Source organism: Ahaetulla prasina, chromosome 1, assembly GCF_028640845.1.
Source record: "Ahaetulla prasina isolate Xishuangbanna chromosome 1, ASM2864084v1, whole genome shotgun sequence".
Taxonomy (NCBI): domain Eukaryota; kingdom Metazoa; phylum Chordata; class Lepidosauria; order Squamata; family Colubridae; genus Ahaetulla; species Ahaetulla prasina.
In genome coordinates this window covers 364,854,521-364,870,623 of record NC_080539.1, presented here as the reverse complement: position 1 = coordinate 364,870,623, position 16,103 = coordinate 364,854,521, and the positions used below count along the sequence as shown (strand labels likewise).

General features: G+C 45.3%; 1 protein-coding gene across 5 annotated transcripts in view; it reads right to left on the bottom strand.

Annotated features, from left to right (window-relative positions):
• Positions 1-15,883, bottom strand: part of NR2C2AP (nuclear receptor 2C2 associated protein) — a 35,338-nt gene extending 19,455 nt beyond the window's left edge. Inside the window, exons 1-6 of one of the 5 annotated variants that reach the window (XM_058163432.1) lie at positions 15,713-15,883; positions 8,790-8,928; positions 7,688-7,778; positions 6,672-6,777; positions 3,516-3,583; positions 1,803-2,418 (exon numbers count right to left, since the gene is read on the bottom strand). In XM_058163432.1, the coding sequence (XP_058019415.1) occupies positions 2,302-2,418; positions 3,516-3,583; positions 6,672-6,777; positions 7,688-7,778; positions 8,790-8,830 (423 nt within the window). In that variant the 5' untranslated portion in view covers positions 8,831-8,928; positions 15,713-15,883 and the 3' untranslated portion in view covers positions 1,803-2,301. Of the gene's footprint in view, positions 1-1,802; positions 2,419-3,515; positions 3,584-6,671; positions 6,778-7,687; positions 7,779-8,789; positions 8,929-11,461; positions 11,772-15,712 lie in introns of those variants that run through there. The other 4 variants (XM_058163429.1, XM_058163428.1, XM_058163430.1 and 1 more) reach the window with 4 other exon arrangements.
• Positions 15,884-16,103: the final 220 nt, after the last annotated feature.

Below are 16,103 nucleotides of genomic sequence, written 5' to 3'. Positions count from 1 at the left end.
CAGACCACTTCTCAGTTCCTATGCTTTCTGGCTGATGGTTTGGTCACTTTTGAATGCTGGCGGTGCTGTCACTCTAGTGGTAGCATGAGACGGAGTCTACAACCCACACAAGTGGCTCAGGTAGGGCAGCTCATCCAGGATGGCACATCAATGCGAGCTGTGGCAAAAAGGTTTGCTGTGTCTGTCAGCGTAGCGTCCAGAGCATGGAGGCGCTACCAGGAGACAGGCCAGTACATCAGGAGACATGGAGGAGGCCGTAGGAGGGCAACAACCAGCAGCAGGACTGCTACCTCCGCTTTTGTGCAAGGAGGGACAGGAGGAGCACTGCCAGAGCCCTGCAAAATGACCTCCAGCGGGCCACAAATGTGCATGTGGCTGCTCAAACGGTCAGAAACAGACTCCAGGAGGGTGGTGTGAGGGCCCCCAGGTGGGGGTTGTGCTTACAGCCCAACACCGTGCAGGACGTTTGGCATTTGCCAGAGAACACCAAGATTGGCAACTTCGCCACTGGCGCCCTGTGCTCTTCACAGATGAAAGCAGGTTCACACTGAACACATGTGACAGACGTGACAGGGTCTGGGGACGCCGTGGAGAACGTTCTGCTGCCTGCAACATCCTCCAGCCTGACTGGTTTGGCAGTAGGTCAGTAATGGTGTGGGGTAGCATTTCTTTAGGGGACTGCACAGCCCTCCATGTGCTTGCCAGAGGTAGCCTGACTGCCATTAGGTACTGGGATGAGATCCTCAGACCCCTTGTGAGACCATGAGACCGCGGTGTGGCTCAGACTGTAAGAAGCCTGTTATTAACAGCAGCTGCCTGCAATTACTGCAGGTTCTAGTCCCACCAGGCCCAAGGTTGACTCAGCCTTCCATCCTTTATAAGGTAGGTAAAATGAGGACCCAGATTGTTGGGGGGGCAATAAGTTGACTTTGTATATAAATATACAAATAGAATGAGACTATTGCCTTACACAATGTAAGCCACCCTGAGTCTTCGGAGAAGGGCGGGATATAAATGTAAAAATAAATAAATACATAAAAAATATGGTGGTGCGGTTGGCCCTGGGTTCCTCCTAATGCAAGACAATGCTAGACCTCATGTGGCTGGAGTGTGTCAGCAGTTCCTGAAAGTCGAAGGCATTGATGCTATGGACTGGCCCACCCATTCCCCAGACCTGAATCCAATTGAGCACATCTGGGACATCATGTCTCGCTCCATCCACCAACGCCATGTTGCACCACAGATTGTCCAGGAGTTGGGGGATGCTTTAGTCCAGGTATGGGAGGAGATCCCTCAGGAGACCATCTGCCACCTCACCAGGAGCATGCCCAGGCGTTGTAGGGAGGTCATACAGGCACGTAGAGGCCACACGCACAACTGAGCCTCATTTTGACTTGTTTTAAGGACATTACATCAAAGTTGGATCAGCCTGTAGTGTTGTTTTCCACTTTAATTTTGAGTGTAATTCCAAATCCAGACCTCCATGGGTTGCTCAATTTGATTTCCATTGATAATTTTTTGTGTGATTGTGTTGTCAGCACATTCAACTATGTAATGAACAAAGTACAATATTTAATAAGAATATTTCATTTATTCAGATCTAGGATGTCTTATTTTTGTGTTCCCTTTATTTTTTTGAGCAGTGTACTTCGAAGCTCCGTTTTTGACTCTGTGTTTCCGTGTGGCCTTGCCAAGGTAATTGCCAATTAGGTCTTTGGCAGCGTGTCAAAGAAGATAAAGGTGGGTGTTTACCAGCCTTATCCGAAGGACTGTGGCAGACTTCTGTTGGACTATTTATAAACTCTTGGTGATCCAGCATGTGCTGCGAATGAAAGGAATTCACAACTGTTAAAATAAAACAAAGGGGTTTTCGGACTAATTGTGTGTCTTTTTACTATATCAGGAAGCCTGGTCAGAACACAGATGTGCAGGTTAGAACCAGAGGCCCTTTCCTTTCAGCATGGAAAATGTAGTTTTTCTTTAACAAAAGCTCTAGTTGGCGCACCCAAGAGAGAAACTGTTTTCTTTCCAGCTGTTCAAAGTGCTCCTGACATAGGAGAAAAACAGGAAGGAAGAAAGTTCATTTGCTATCAAACCACCAAACTTAAATCAGTCCAATCTAGTTCACACCATTTTAGAAGTCCCAGACGGGTATTTAACAGATTAACAGAGTTGGAAGGGACCTTGTAGGTCATCTAGTCCAACCCCCTGCCCAGGCAGGAGAACCAACACCATTTCTGACAGATGGCAGTCCAGTCTTCCAGGATTCACAAGTCCTTCAGCTTTTGCTTCCTTCTCTTATCAAAGTTTCTGCCCAAGAATGTCGAGATGGTAGATGATAATTCGCCCAAAGAAATCCGAGCTGTTTTGAAAAGTAATTTTCAGCTTATCCAGTGGTTCTGCTTCAAATGGGAAGTTGTAGAGGAAGTGGGAGTTAAGGAACTGAGGATGTGAATAGAAATAGAATAGAAATACAACCCCCAAAATAAACACAACTGGGGATGAAGATCCTTTATGGAGGGGTTACACGATGTACATAAAATTATTTCTTATGACAGCAATGCATCTCTATAACATGCACAGAAATAGCAATAGCACTTATATACCGCTTCACAGTGCTTTATAGCCCTCTTTTACAGAATCAGCATCTTGCCCCCAACAATCTGGGTCCTCATTTTACCGACCTTGGAAGAATGGAAGTTCTGAGTCAACCTTGAGCCGGTGAGGATCGAACTGCTGGCAGTGAGCAGAGTCAGCCTGCGATACTAAAACTAAGGTTTAATTTACTGAAGAACTCATCCATAGGGCAGGGAGGAACATTCACAACATGGGGAAACTAGCATGTGGATAAAAAAAGGTTGTGGGAACGCAAGAGGAGCGATGCCAGAACAACAAAATAGGAAACAAAACAGCAATCACCCCAGGAAATCCTGCATATAAGCCATGGTGGCTCATCCTGCATATGGTGGCTCATCCTGCATATGAGCCAACCTCAGAAGGATGGAAGGAAGGCTGAGCCAATCTTGAGCCAGCCAGAATTGAATTCCTGGCTGTGGGCAGAGTTCGCCTGCAATACTGCATTCTAACCACTGTAACCATCATAAATATATGCCAGTTGCCAAGCACTTCAATATTGATTATGTGACTGTGAGGCTGCTGGGATGATTTAAGTACAAGGACTGATCTCATGTCATTTTTTCAGTGCATTTGAGCCGTGGTGGCGCAGTGGTTAGGATGCAGTCCTGCAGGCTACTTCTGCTGCCTGCCGGCTGCCTGCAATTTGGCAGTTTGAATCTCACCAGGGTCAAGGTTGACTCAACCTTCCATCCTTCCGAAGTCAGTAAAATGAGGAGCCAAATTGTTGGGGACAATAGGCTGACTTTGTAAACCGCTTAGAAAGGGCTGTAAAGCACTGTGAAGTGGTATATAAATCTAAGTGCTATTGCTATTGCTATAGATCCACACGTTTTGTTCTTTCGGTTCTTGGCGTTCTGAATTAGTTGGGTAAAGGATATCTGGAGAGAATTGTTATCTTCAGGGTAGATTTCAGCAACAGTGGAGAGATTTTCTCCTTTCCGGCCACCTTTGGAAATTTGAATGCGGAAAAACAAGATGTGCAGTTGTGAAAATATCTGGGAAGTGTTTTTCACTGGTATTATCAGGCACCCTTCATTTCACAATGAAAAGAATTTGGAAAGGAAAGGCACTGAGGAAGAGACAGTACTGGTAGTCCTCAATGTATAACTGGTTGTTTAGCATAACAGAATAACAGAGTTGGAAGGGACCTTGGAGGTCTTCTAGTCCAACCCCGTGCTTAGATAGGAAACCCCTATACCACTTCAGACAAATGGTTATCCAGTCTCGTCTTAAAAACTTCCAGTGTTGGGAGCATTTACAACTTCTAGAGGCAAGTTGTTCCACTGGTTAATTGTTCTTACTGCCAGGAAATGTGACCAGATGTTGGTGCTCATAACCAGCCAGCATTTATAGCCATTTGCAGCATCCCATAGTCATCTGACCAGATTTTATTTCTGGTTTTGCTAAAAACGGGCATTTACTTCCAGTTATTGGCAAAATTGGCTAATAGCGAATCATTGCTTTGTTTGGAGTGTTCACTTGGCAACCAGTGCAAAAAAATAATAATAATCTTGAAACCAGATTGGTCACATGGGTGACTTGATTAATGACTGTCAGGCTTACAGCCATTATGGTCATTAAGGACTACCTGTATTGCAAGATGACTTCTAGCCACTGCCTGGTTCCAGCCAATCACCCTATTCCTGCTAGATGTAATAAGCTATGATGAGCAAGCCAACTAGTTGGCTGAACTCATTGAAATAGTCTGTCTATCTCCTTGGTGTTTAAAAAAAGATCAAACTCATCTAACAAAATTTGATCAGACTGAGCCATGGATGCTTCTACAGACTGGACTAGTCCAGGGGTCTGCAAACTTGGCTCTTTTAAGACTTGTGGACTTCAACTCCCAGAGTTGGGAGCTGAAGTCCACAAGTCTTAAAAGAGCCAAGTTTGTAGACCCCTGGACTAGTAGAACTGCAGAGTTTAAGCCATCATCAGTTTAACAGATATCATGGTCTAAGTCAGGGGTGTCAAAACTTGATTTCATTGAGGGCTGCATCAGGGTTGTGTTTGACCTTGGGGGGAGGCGGATGGGGTGTGGCTGGGATGGGCGTGGCCAACTCGACATCACTCGTTTTTGGCTACAATGCCTCTTGCAGCCCTCTGCAAGCAAAAATGAAGCCCGAGATGCCTGTGTGCAAGCTCCATTTTTGTTGGCAGAGGCACTGGTGGCTGGTCCTTCGCTGTTTCCAGGGAGACCCCGTGGGCCAGATCTAAGTACCGGCCTTGAGTTTGACACCCCTGATCTAAGTGAACATATCAAAGCAAGGTACCAAGAGACCTCTCTGGTCTCAAACATGGCCAATATTTTAAAGCCTTACACCAGTGATGGGTAACCTTTCTGCTGTCATGTGCCAAAAGCGGGGGGAGTGTGGGGGGTCGCGTGCACACAGGCTGACACCCATAATTCAATGCGCCCTGCCCCAGCGCTGCATGCGCGACCCCACCATGGTCCCCTACTTTTGGCTCACGATGGCATGGTGGGCCCGGTAGGCCCATTTTTCGCCCTGCCCAGGCTCTAGAGGCTTTCTTGGAGCCTGGGGAGGGCAAAAATGGCCTTCCCCAGCCACCTGGAGGCCCTCCGGAGGCCGGAAATGGCCTATATCCAGGCTTCTGGTGGGCCTGGAAGGCCCGAAAATCAGCTGGCTGGCACGTGCATGCGCACCAGAGCTAAGCTAGGGCAATGCTCGCATGCCCACCGATATGGCTCCATGTGCCACCTGTGGCATGTCTGCCATAGGTTGGCCATCAAGGTCTTAAACCATTAAAAATAAAACCCCAACTTCATGGGCGACTATGAGAAGACAGAGAGGTAGGGGAATGGAAAAATTCCTCATTTTTTTCCCCTTCATCACACCACAAAGTCAATTCAACAGAGCTTTTGTCAGAAAACTATGTTTTCTTCTCTGGGTACTTTTTATCGTCTGTTCCCATCTTAATCAATAATGAAAGGCCAAACAGGCTTTGTACTAAGGAAGAGACAGTCAGGAGTTCGAGAGAAGTAACTGAGGCATCATTTAAGATTTTTTTAAAATCAGTTTTAAGGACTGATTTGCTAATTTCCAGCACTGGTCAGATTTCTGCCTGAAATTTGACCATAAAAGCCTATTTTTCTGTTCTCTCAGCAGCTAATAATAAAAAAACATGACTTTTGCACATGAAGCACTTCTAGCAAGCTTATTAGTATGAAGTTTATTTTATACAGATTTCCACAGCAAGAGGTTTAAAAAAATACCTCAGAGCTGTCTGTATCCTATTAAAAAAATTCTCAATAAAATACTATTTTACTAAAATACAGCAATACTAAATAAAATACAAAATTAAACATTATATACAAGGTAAAGGTTTCCCCTGTCTGGTGTTCAACTCTAGGGGGCAGTGCTGAGCTCCATTTCTTAGCCAAGGGGGCCAGAGTGGGCCAAAGGCGCTTCTGTAGTCATGTGGCTCTGGTGGCTCAGACTGGTAAGACAGTCTGTTATTAACAGCAACTGCTTGCAATTACTACAGGTTCAAGTCCCACCAGGCCCAAGGTTGACTCAGCCTTCCATCCTTTATAAGGTAGGTAAAATGAGGACCCAGATTGTTGGGGGGCAATAAGTTGACTTTGTATATATATATACAAAAGGATGAAGACTATTGCTTGACATAGTGTAAGCCGCCCTGAGTCTTCGGAGAAGGGCGGGATATAAATGCAAATTTTTAAAAAAATGTGGCTGGCATGACTGTATGCCAAGGCGCATGGAACGCTGTTTATCTTCCCACAGAAGCATTTGCTTGCTTTCAAACTGCTAGGAGCTGGAGCAAGTAACAAGAGCTCACCCCACTGCGCAGCGCTCAGGTCTCAAAACTGGGCCCTCTGCTTTGCAGCCTAACGCCATCACGTTAAATGCATTTAAATATGTAAAATACATACACACATTATGTTAAATGCATTTAAATAGGTAAAACACACACACACAGAGACCCCTATCTCTCAGATAGAAAAAAAAAACTGATCAGTGACATGTATTTTTAACTGTGGGTGAGTAGTTTACCTTGCAGAATGCATTTTCCGCTTGCAAAGCCACCCTGGAACTGAATTTGAATTTGGGACGCCTGGACAGTCTGAGGAAATTCCATTGTCATCCACTGGATGGCACCCTAATACAGCAAAAACAGGACATCACCCGCTTAGGAGAAATTCAAACAAATAGAAAAATACAGAAGGGCAGATATTATTAAAAGGAAAGCTTTCTGCCCAAGTTTTCTCTCTCTCCCTCCCTTCCTCACATAGACCCCTCGCCCTCACACACACGAAAAGGCAGCTGCACCAGCCTTGGCAATCTTTAAGGTGTGTGGATTCCCACTCCCAGAATTTCCAAGGTTTTTTCCCTCCAGCAATTCCCCAGTTTGGGCTAGTCACTCACTAATCTAATAAATAAAGAAGCATTGGTCTAGCTTGCAAATGAATTGTAAGCAGTGGCGAAATCTGAACTGGTTTACTACCGGTTTGCTGGCTGTGCATGTACGCTGCTTTTACGCATGCGCAGTGCGCACCATGCACCAAAAGGAGGCATGGAGTAAGTAGAACAGCGCGCCGGGGGAGGTGATCAGCTGTGGCGCGTGATCTTTTTTTTTTCACTTTTAAAAGCATTTTTTCCCCCAACCTATTTAGCTGAATAAGTTCTAAAACAGGGGTCCCCAACCTTGGTCCCTTTAAGACTTGTGGACTTCAACTCCCAGAGTCCCTCAGCCAGCAAAGCTGGCTGAGGAACTCTGGGAGTTGAAGTCCACAAGTCTTAAAGGGACCAAGGTTGGAGACCCCTGTTCTAAAAAATGCTTTTCAAAGTAAAAAAAAAAAAAGGCTCTGACGATCAGACAGCTCAGCTGTGATAGTCAGAGCCTTTTTTAAACCTTTTAAAAGCATTCTTTAAAAGAAGCAGTAAGCGATTTTTGCTACCGGTTCTCCAAACTACCCGCTGCCATCACTATTTCACCCCTGGTTGTAAGTTTCACAAAAGACCGTGTGAACGCTCCAGGCAAAAGTAGGATGTAACTTGTAAGACTTCACCTGGTCTGAGTTCCAACTAGTTTCCTCATTTCCGTCAAACATGTACTTCTTTCCAAATTGCTTCACCTCTCGGTTGAGGACGGAGCTCACCCTAAGAACGCAGAAAATAAAAAGGAAGAGTGAAGGAGAGTTTCTTTTCCAGATTTCAACGCAAAGCTAACTGGTAGCCGAGAAATGTTGCACTTTTAATTACAGAGTAATAGAACTGGAAGGGACCTTGAAGGTCTTCTAGTCCAACCCCCCTGCTCGAGTAGGAGATCCTAAACCATTTCAGACAAACGGTTGTCCAGTCTCTTCTTGAAAAGGGGTCCTTGAGTGGCGCAGGCTGCTAAACATCCTGTTATTAACAACAGCTGCCTGCAATTATTGCAGGTTCAAATCCCACCAGGCCCAAGGTTGACTCAGCCTTCCATCCTTTATAAGGTAGGTAAAATGAGGACCCAGATTGTTGGGGGCAATAAGTTGACTTTGTATATAATATACAAATAGGATGAAGACTATTGCTTAACACATTGTAAGCCGCCCTGAGTCTTTGGAGAAGGGCGGGATATAAATGCAAAATTAAAAAAAAACAAAAAAAAAAACTTCCAGCGATGGAGCACCCACTTCTGGAGGCAAGCCATTCCACTGATTAATTGTTCCGAGAGGAAATTTCTCCATACAGATAGTCCTTGATTTATACCAGTTCATTTAGTGGCCGTTTGAAGTTACAAGGGCACCAAAGACTTATGATAATTTTTGCACACTTATGGTTGCTGCAGCATAGTCACATGATCAGATGCTTGGTAACTGGTTCTTATTTAATGACGGTTGCAGTGTCCCGGGGTTGCGTGATTCACCTTTTGCGACCTTCTGACTGGCAAAGTCAATGCGGAAGCCAGATTGACTTAACAACCATGTTATTTAACAAGTGCGGCAAGAAAGGTTGTAAAATGGGGCAAAACTCACTTAACAACTGTCTCGCTTAGCAACAGGATTTTTGGGCTGAATGGTGGTTGTCAATCAAGGACTACCTGTAATTCTAGGTTGGATCTCTCTTTGATAAGATTCCATCTGTTGTTTTTAGTCCTTTCAAAAACCGAAGATCGAAAGATACACTTACCTGCTTATCGTTTCAGGGCAAATCAGCGAAGACACGGCCATGGTTTTTGCTTCCGGTCAGATAAAACACAACAGAAGTGACCTGATGCCAAATGGAAAAGTGTGTGCGCACATTTGTATGTTCTTCCAATCACTATAGTCTATTTTATTAAAGAAGAATCAGAGCAGAATGAATTAGGAACCAGTCTTATCAGATCATTCTTAGAACTAACACATATTTAGATATTTAGCGCTGTAGCGCAGGAGTGTCAAACTCAAGGCCCATGGGGTGCTTAAATCTGCCTGCAGGGCCGGCTTGGAAATATCAAAGAACTGCCCCACGAGGCCACCGCACAGCCCATTTTCGGCCTCCCCAGCCTCTAGCATCACTCTGCCAGCCAAAAATGGGCCGTGCGGAGGCCTCGCGAGGTCTCCACGTGGCCCCTTTGTTGTGGTCCGCCAGCAGCCTACGGACCTGGCAGCGAAGTCGGACAGTGAGGAGGCTGGGGAGGACAATGGGCCAGTCCTGGAGTCAGGGGAAGGCCCAGACGAGGGCTCTGCGTCAGAGGCAGAGATGGGGCCAGGGCCAACTGGGAACGATGTGCGGACTCCGGAGCCTCCAGAGGCAGACACCAGAGAGGCAGAGGAACAGGAGGAGCCTGTTCCTAGTGCAACGCATACAAAGTGCTGCCAGAAGGCAAGAGCAGCTAAAGCAAAAAGGACAACTCAGGAGTAAGGCCAGGAGATGATTGGCCACTCCCACAAGGTTTAAAAGAGCAGCAACGAGCCGTTGGGTTCTTTGTAGGAAAGCAACGTTGATTCCAGTGCTTCTTATAAGCATCTCTTGAACTTTGTGGGGGTTTTGCCAAGACATCAAAGGTTGGTGATAAGGCCAAAGAATTTCTTCTGGATTTAAGCTGAGGATGAATTAATTCTCAGCTATTTTAATAAACTAAGTTTGTTCAGGACTGAATTGTGTTTGGTAATCACTGCTTGGGCCTCGGTCACAACACCGTTTTTGGCCGGCAGAGGGCTGCTAGAGGCCAGGGAGGCCGATAACGGCCCGCGCAAGGGCCTCACGTCTCCCCTGCATGGTGCTGCAGGAAGCATCTGTCCCGTATGCTCCCCCTGCTGGCCCGCGGAGAACTACAATACTGATCCAACCCTCAAAGAAATCCAGATTGACACCCCTGCTGTAGAGCAATGTTTCTCAACCTTGACAATGAGGGGAATTCTGGGAGTCGAAGTCCACTCATCTTCAAGTTGAGAAACATGGCTCTAGACCAGGGGCACCAAACTCACGGCCCGCGGGCTGGATGTGTCACACGATGGCCACGGCCACGCGTGGTTTAGCAAAGGGGGGGGGAAAAGTGAGTTTGACACCCCTGCTCTAGACCAGGGGTCTCCAACCTTGGCCACTTTAAGCCTGGAGGACTTCAACTCCCAGAATCCCCTGGCTGGGGAATTCTGGGAGTTGAAGTCCTCCAGGCTCAAAGTGGCCAAGGTTGGGGACCCCTGCTCTAGACTATTTATAGAGCTCCCATCTATTCTGGCCTTCCAAATTAAATCCATATCCTGCCAGCCATACTATGAACCTACAAACACCCACTCCACATTTGACCTGACTGTGGTTTATCATTTATTGATTTTTAACTTGGTCAGCTGCCCAGAGTTGTAGTGAGAACAACTTAAATGGGTCAAAATAAACAAACACACAAATAAAATTCCACTCCAATGGGAAAACACAATTAAGCGAACAATGGTTTTAAGGCAGAAACTGGACTAGGGGTGAGTTATCACGGTGTAAGTATTAGAACCATAGTTTAAACATGTTGACTTCTTTTAAGCTTTAACAGCAAATCCTCAGTGAGTTTAAAACAGCAGTTCTCAACCTGTGGGTCGCAACCCCGTTGGGGGTCGAATGACGATTTGCCAGGGGTCGCCTAAGACCATCGGAAATATGGGAAGTATACTTGAGAGTCGAAGAATCACGCTCCAATGGTTGATTCCACAAGCCAGCTGCTGCAGGCTCTTCAAATCGCTAGCCGAATTCAGCTTCAGGCGCGATGAATTAAAAAAGAGAGAAATCTTTGCTCTGATGTCTCCCTCTCAAGCCAGCTGCAATCACTCCCAATAGCTAGTCTAATCTGGCTTCAGGCGCGATAAACTTAATAGGGGAAGAGTCTCCACTTTAATGCCTCCGTCCTCAAGGCAATCGCAAGCAGTTCAGATCGCTAGCCAATATGGCTTCAGGCGCGATAAATTCAAAACAAAAATAATTTTACGGTTGGGGTCACATCGTGGGGAATTGTATTAAAGGGGTCGCCACATCGTGGGGAATTGTATTAAAGGGGTCGCAGCACTATAAAGGTTGAGAACCACTGGTTTAAAACCTATAACTGGATGTGTATTCAAGCAATGGAGGATTATTCAGGTCCCTGTGAATTAAGATGATTTTAGTTTTAGATCTGATTTGGATAGCTGTCATTTTATAAGATAAAAGTATTGACTGTAATAGGGGACGCGGTGGCTTAGTGGCTAAGACGCTGAGCTTGTCGATCGAAAAGTCGGCAGTTCAGCGGTTCGAATCCCTGGTGCTGCGTAACGGGGCGAGCTCCTGTTACTTATCCCAGCTTCTGCCAACCTAGCAGTTCGAAAGCACGTAAGAATGCAAGTAGAAAAAATAGGGACCACCTTTGGTGGGAAGATAACAACGTTCCATGCGCCTTTGGCGTTTAGTCATGCCGGCCACATGACCACGGAGACGTCTTCGGACAGCGTTGGCTCTTCGGCTTTGAAACGGAGATGAGCACCTAGAGTCGGGAACGACTAGCACATATGTGCGAGGGGAACCTTTACCTTATTGACTGTAATTGTAGACCTGTGTGATCTAGTGATAAAGGCAGGAGGATAGAAACTGGGAGATTGGGAGTTCTAGTCCTGCTTTAGGCATGATGAAAGCTGACTGGGTGACTTTAGACCGGTCACTCTCCGTCCAATCCACCTCACAGGGTTGTTGTTGCGGGGAAAATAGGAGGAGGAAAGAATATTAGGTACGTAGGCTGCCTTAAGAGTTTTTAAGTAGATAAATACATGAATAAAATTAATTGAAACCATTAGAGAGCACTTGAAAGAAGGATCCATGCTGGGCTAACTGAAGGAGGAACCATTCAAAATATAGTGCACGCAGACCTATCAACGATAACAATAAAAACAACTGGATTTTATCTGTACAATTATATGAGGTTTTTATTTTAACTGCTGGCTTCCCCATTTTCTCTCAGTTCTAATTTTTTAAAGCCAACCTACTTAAAGGGTATTTTGCAATACAACATGTCCTGGAATATTGTTAAAGTAATTCAAAGAGTATTTTAATTAAAGTAATTAAAAAAAAGAGTCAAGTTCCAGAGATATACCACAGTGTCCCACATGTGGTTATAGTTTATTGAATTAAATCACAAGTATCTCGGTAAGCTCTAAACCATGGTTTACACAGCTGCAGCAGCTGCTCTTATACAACACACTAACACCAACATCAAACTAACCACATTGTGGATTAGTAGGAGAGGGGTCTCCCACCTTTTGGACCTCAGGGACCACTAAATTCATAATTTTAAATCCTGTGGACCACTAATATGATCTACCTAATGACTGGCTGGGTGGGCATTGCAAGGTGGTCATGTGACTGGGTGGGCGTGGCCAACTCAATGTCACTCATGTCGAGGGGCACCTTGCCAGCTTCTACTCACCACTCCTTGCCTGGGCTCCTTAGGGCCCCAACAGGAAGCCGTTGCTGGAGCTAAGCAGCCACCATGAGAAAGAGTTGGCAAAACAGCTCAGCTCAAATTGGATCTGACTGAGAAGGAGGCTCAGCAGAAGCACCACACTGAGGACTAGGAGCATAGGCTTTCCAAGCAGAGGGAAAACCTGCGGGAGTGCAAGGCCATGTACTCCCGCAGGTCTGGAGGCTCAGCGGGTTGAGATGGTCAGCCAGCCATGAAGCAGTCCCACTGGAACAAGGCCCCTCCGGCTCTTTGCCACCAGCGGCACTTCCCTCCAGCCTTCGCCCAAAGCCCTGCGCCAGGAGGCTGAAGAAGACCCCAAGTCAGAATTTCTTCCCCCCTCCAACCCACACAAGAAGGCCCCAAAGGGGGAGACTATCTGCAGCAACACAAGCGTTCATTGCATGCATCCAATCCAGGGGCCGTAGTTTGAGGACCCCTGATTTAGTGTAATATTAAAAATGCAAATAATTTTTCTGGGGACCATCAGAATTTTCTCACAGACCACCAGTGGTCCACAGACCACCAGTTGGTGACCACTGTAGTAGGATGTCCGGGCCTGATTCAGGCTGTTCATTTAACTATAATTTCTGTCCATCATATGTCTGAACTTCAGTTCCCAGAATTCCCCAACTAGCTCTGCTAAGGATTCTGGGAATTGAAGTCCACACATCTGCCTAGAATGCCTAGGTATAGAAAAGCTTATTTTAAATCTCTGTGTGATTTATGAAGCCACCCACCTATTATATTTAGCCTTACAATTAAGCCATGGTTAAGAACATTGTTTTTTAATTAGGCTTTAAACTGAATTAACATTTTAATTAAAACATTAACACTTGAATGGCTAAACAGCTTTGAACATTAGGTTTTAACATCGGTATGAATAGATTCTGTTCTGTTCAGTCACAATCTTTACCAAATTTTACCCCCAGGAAATCTTTTTTCCCCATGCCCTGTTTCCCTGGAGGCCTGCGTTAATTTACTTAAACGGTTTCTATGACAGGGGTCTCCAACCTTGGCAACTTTAAGACTTGTGGACTGCAACTCCCAGAGTTCCTCAGCCAGCAAAGCTCTGGGAGCTGAAGTCCACAAGTCTTAAAGTTGCCAAGGTTGGAGACCCCTGTTCTAAGCTATGTTTGAAGATAAAAATCATCCTAATAACAGGTAGTCCTGAACTTACGACCAAAACTGAACTCAAAATTTATGTTGTTAAGTGAGAAATTGGTTACGTGGATTTTGCTCCATTTCGTCGGCTTTTCTCACATTTGTTAAGCTCACTGCAGTTTCTAAATTCCTAAATTCAGGCAGTTCCTAAATTCCTAAACTGCAGTTCCTAAATTCCTAAATTTCCTGCAGTAACTCACTGCATTTCCTGCAGTAACTCACTGTAGTTCCTAAATTCGTGACACGGTTTGTTAAGCAAATCTGGTTCCCCCATTGATTTTGCTTATCGCAAAAGGCGATCACATGACTCCGGGACACTGCGACCGTCATAAATGTGAGTCAGTTGCCAAGCATCCAAATGTAAATCACGAGACCATGGGAATGCAGCAACGGTCATAAGTGTGAAAAATGATCATAAGTAATTTTTTTCAGTGCTGTTGTAACTTCGGTCACTAAATGAACTGCTGTAAGTCGAGGACTTCCTGTATTCAGAGGTATCCCAGCTGCTCACAATGCAATATAGGTAGTCCTCGACTTATAACAGTTCATTTAGTGACAGCTCAAAGTTAGAACATCACTGAAAACAGTGACTTATGACTATTTTTCACGCTTATGACCGTTGTAGCATATCCATGGTCACTTGATTTACATTCAGATGCTTGACAACTGATTCACACTTATGACGGCCACAGTACCCCAGGGTCATGTGGTCATCACCTTTGGCAACCTTCTGACAAGTCAAGAGGGAAGCCAGATTCACTTAACAACCGTGTTACCAATTTAACGACTGCAGTGATTCACTTAACAAATACGGCAAGAAAAGTTGTAAAATGGGGCAAAACTCACTTAACAGTTTTCTCACTTAACAACATAAATTTTGGGCTCAATTGTGGTTGTAAGTTGAGGACTACCTGTACCCAGACCTTTTCCCTTTTTTGTGTGTGAGCTCTGAGCGGGAATTTAATCCCTGAATCGATGGTTTTTACAAGCTTGGCAACTTAAAAGCAGTGTGGACTTCAACTCCCAGAATTCAGCAGGGCTGGCTGGGGAATTCCGGGAATTGAAGTCCCTTCCTCTTAAAGTCGCTAAGCTTGAAAAGCACCGATCTGATCATAACAACAGAGTTGGAAGGGACCTTGGAGGTCTTCTAGTCCAACCCCCTGCCCAGACAGGAAACCCTACACCATTTCAGACAAATGGCTATCTAACATTTTCTTAAAAACTTCCAGTGCTGGAGCATTCACAACTTCTGCAGGCAAGTTGTTCCACTTATTGATTGTTCTAACTGTCAGGTCATGCCAGCCACATGACCACGGAGACGTCTTGGCTCTTCGGCTTTGAAACAGAGATGACCATCACCCCCTAGAGTCGGCAATGACTAGCACGTATGTGTGAGGGGAACCTTTACCTTTACCTTTAACTGTCAGGAAATTCCTCCTTAGTTCTAAGTTGCTTCTCTCCTTGATTAGTTTCCACCCATTGCTTTTTGTCCTGCCCTCAGGTGCTTTGGAGAACAGCTCGACTCCCTCTTCTTTGTGGCAACCCCTGAGATATTGGAACACAGCTATCATGTCTCCCCTAGTCCTTCTTTTCATAAAACTAGACATATCCAGTTCCTGCAACCGTTCTTCATATGTTTTAGCCTCCAGTCCCCTAATCATCTTTGTTGCTCTTCTCTGCACTCTTTCTAGAGTCTCCACATCTTTTTTACATCGTGGCGACCAAAACTGGATGCAAGATACTCCAAGTGTGGCCTTACCAAGGCATTATAAAGTGGTATTAACACTTCGCGTGATCTTGATTCTATCCCTCTTATCTGTTTATGCAGCCCAGAACTGTGTTGGCTTTTTTGGCAGCTGCTGATCTAGATTCAATCTTTTCCCCCTCTTTCCAGCATGGGTATTTAAACAACATTTTTTTTGACTAAGCAATTGCATGCACAAAAGGCAGAAGAGCAAGGGCCAGGGAAAACGTTGGCAACCGGCTTTTTTCTACTGACCTGCAAACTTTGCAAGCGAGGAGCAGACACCGAAAATGACATCGATACACCCCCTTTCTCTCTCTATAGATTTCTTATTCTCTCCCATCCAGGCAGGAGAAAAAAGCCATAGAAGCAGGAACAGAAAAGCAAAGAGCAGGAGAAATTCGCCTCGTGCCATTCACACTTCCGGTTTCCTGCAGCCCTGGAAAATCTTAAAGAGACACGACCGAAAAGACCTGCAATTTTTTTTAAAAAAAAATTGTAGGTTTGCGTCACACCTCGTCGTCCACTAGGTGGCGGTAGCAGCTCAGCGGGGAGAAAATCAGGACAGGCTATTTAAAACGGGAGTTTTAACAGATTAACAGAATTGGAAGGGACCTTGTAGGTCATCTAGTCCAACCCCCCCCCT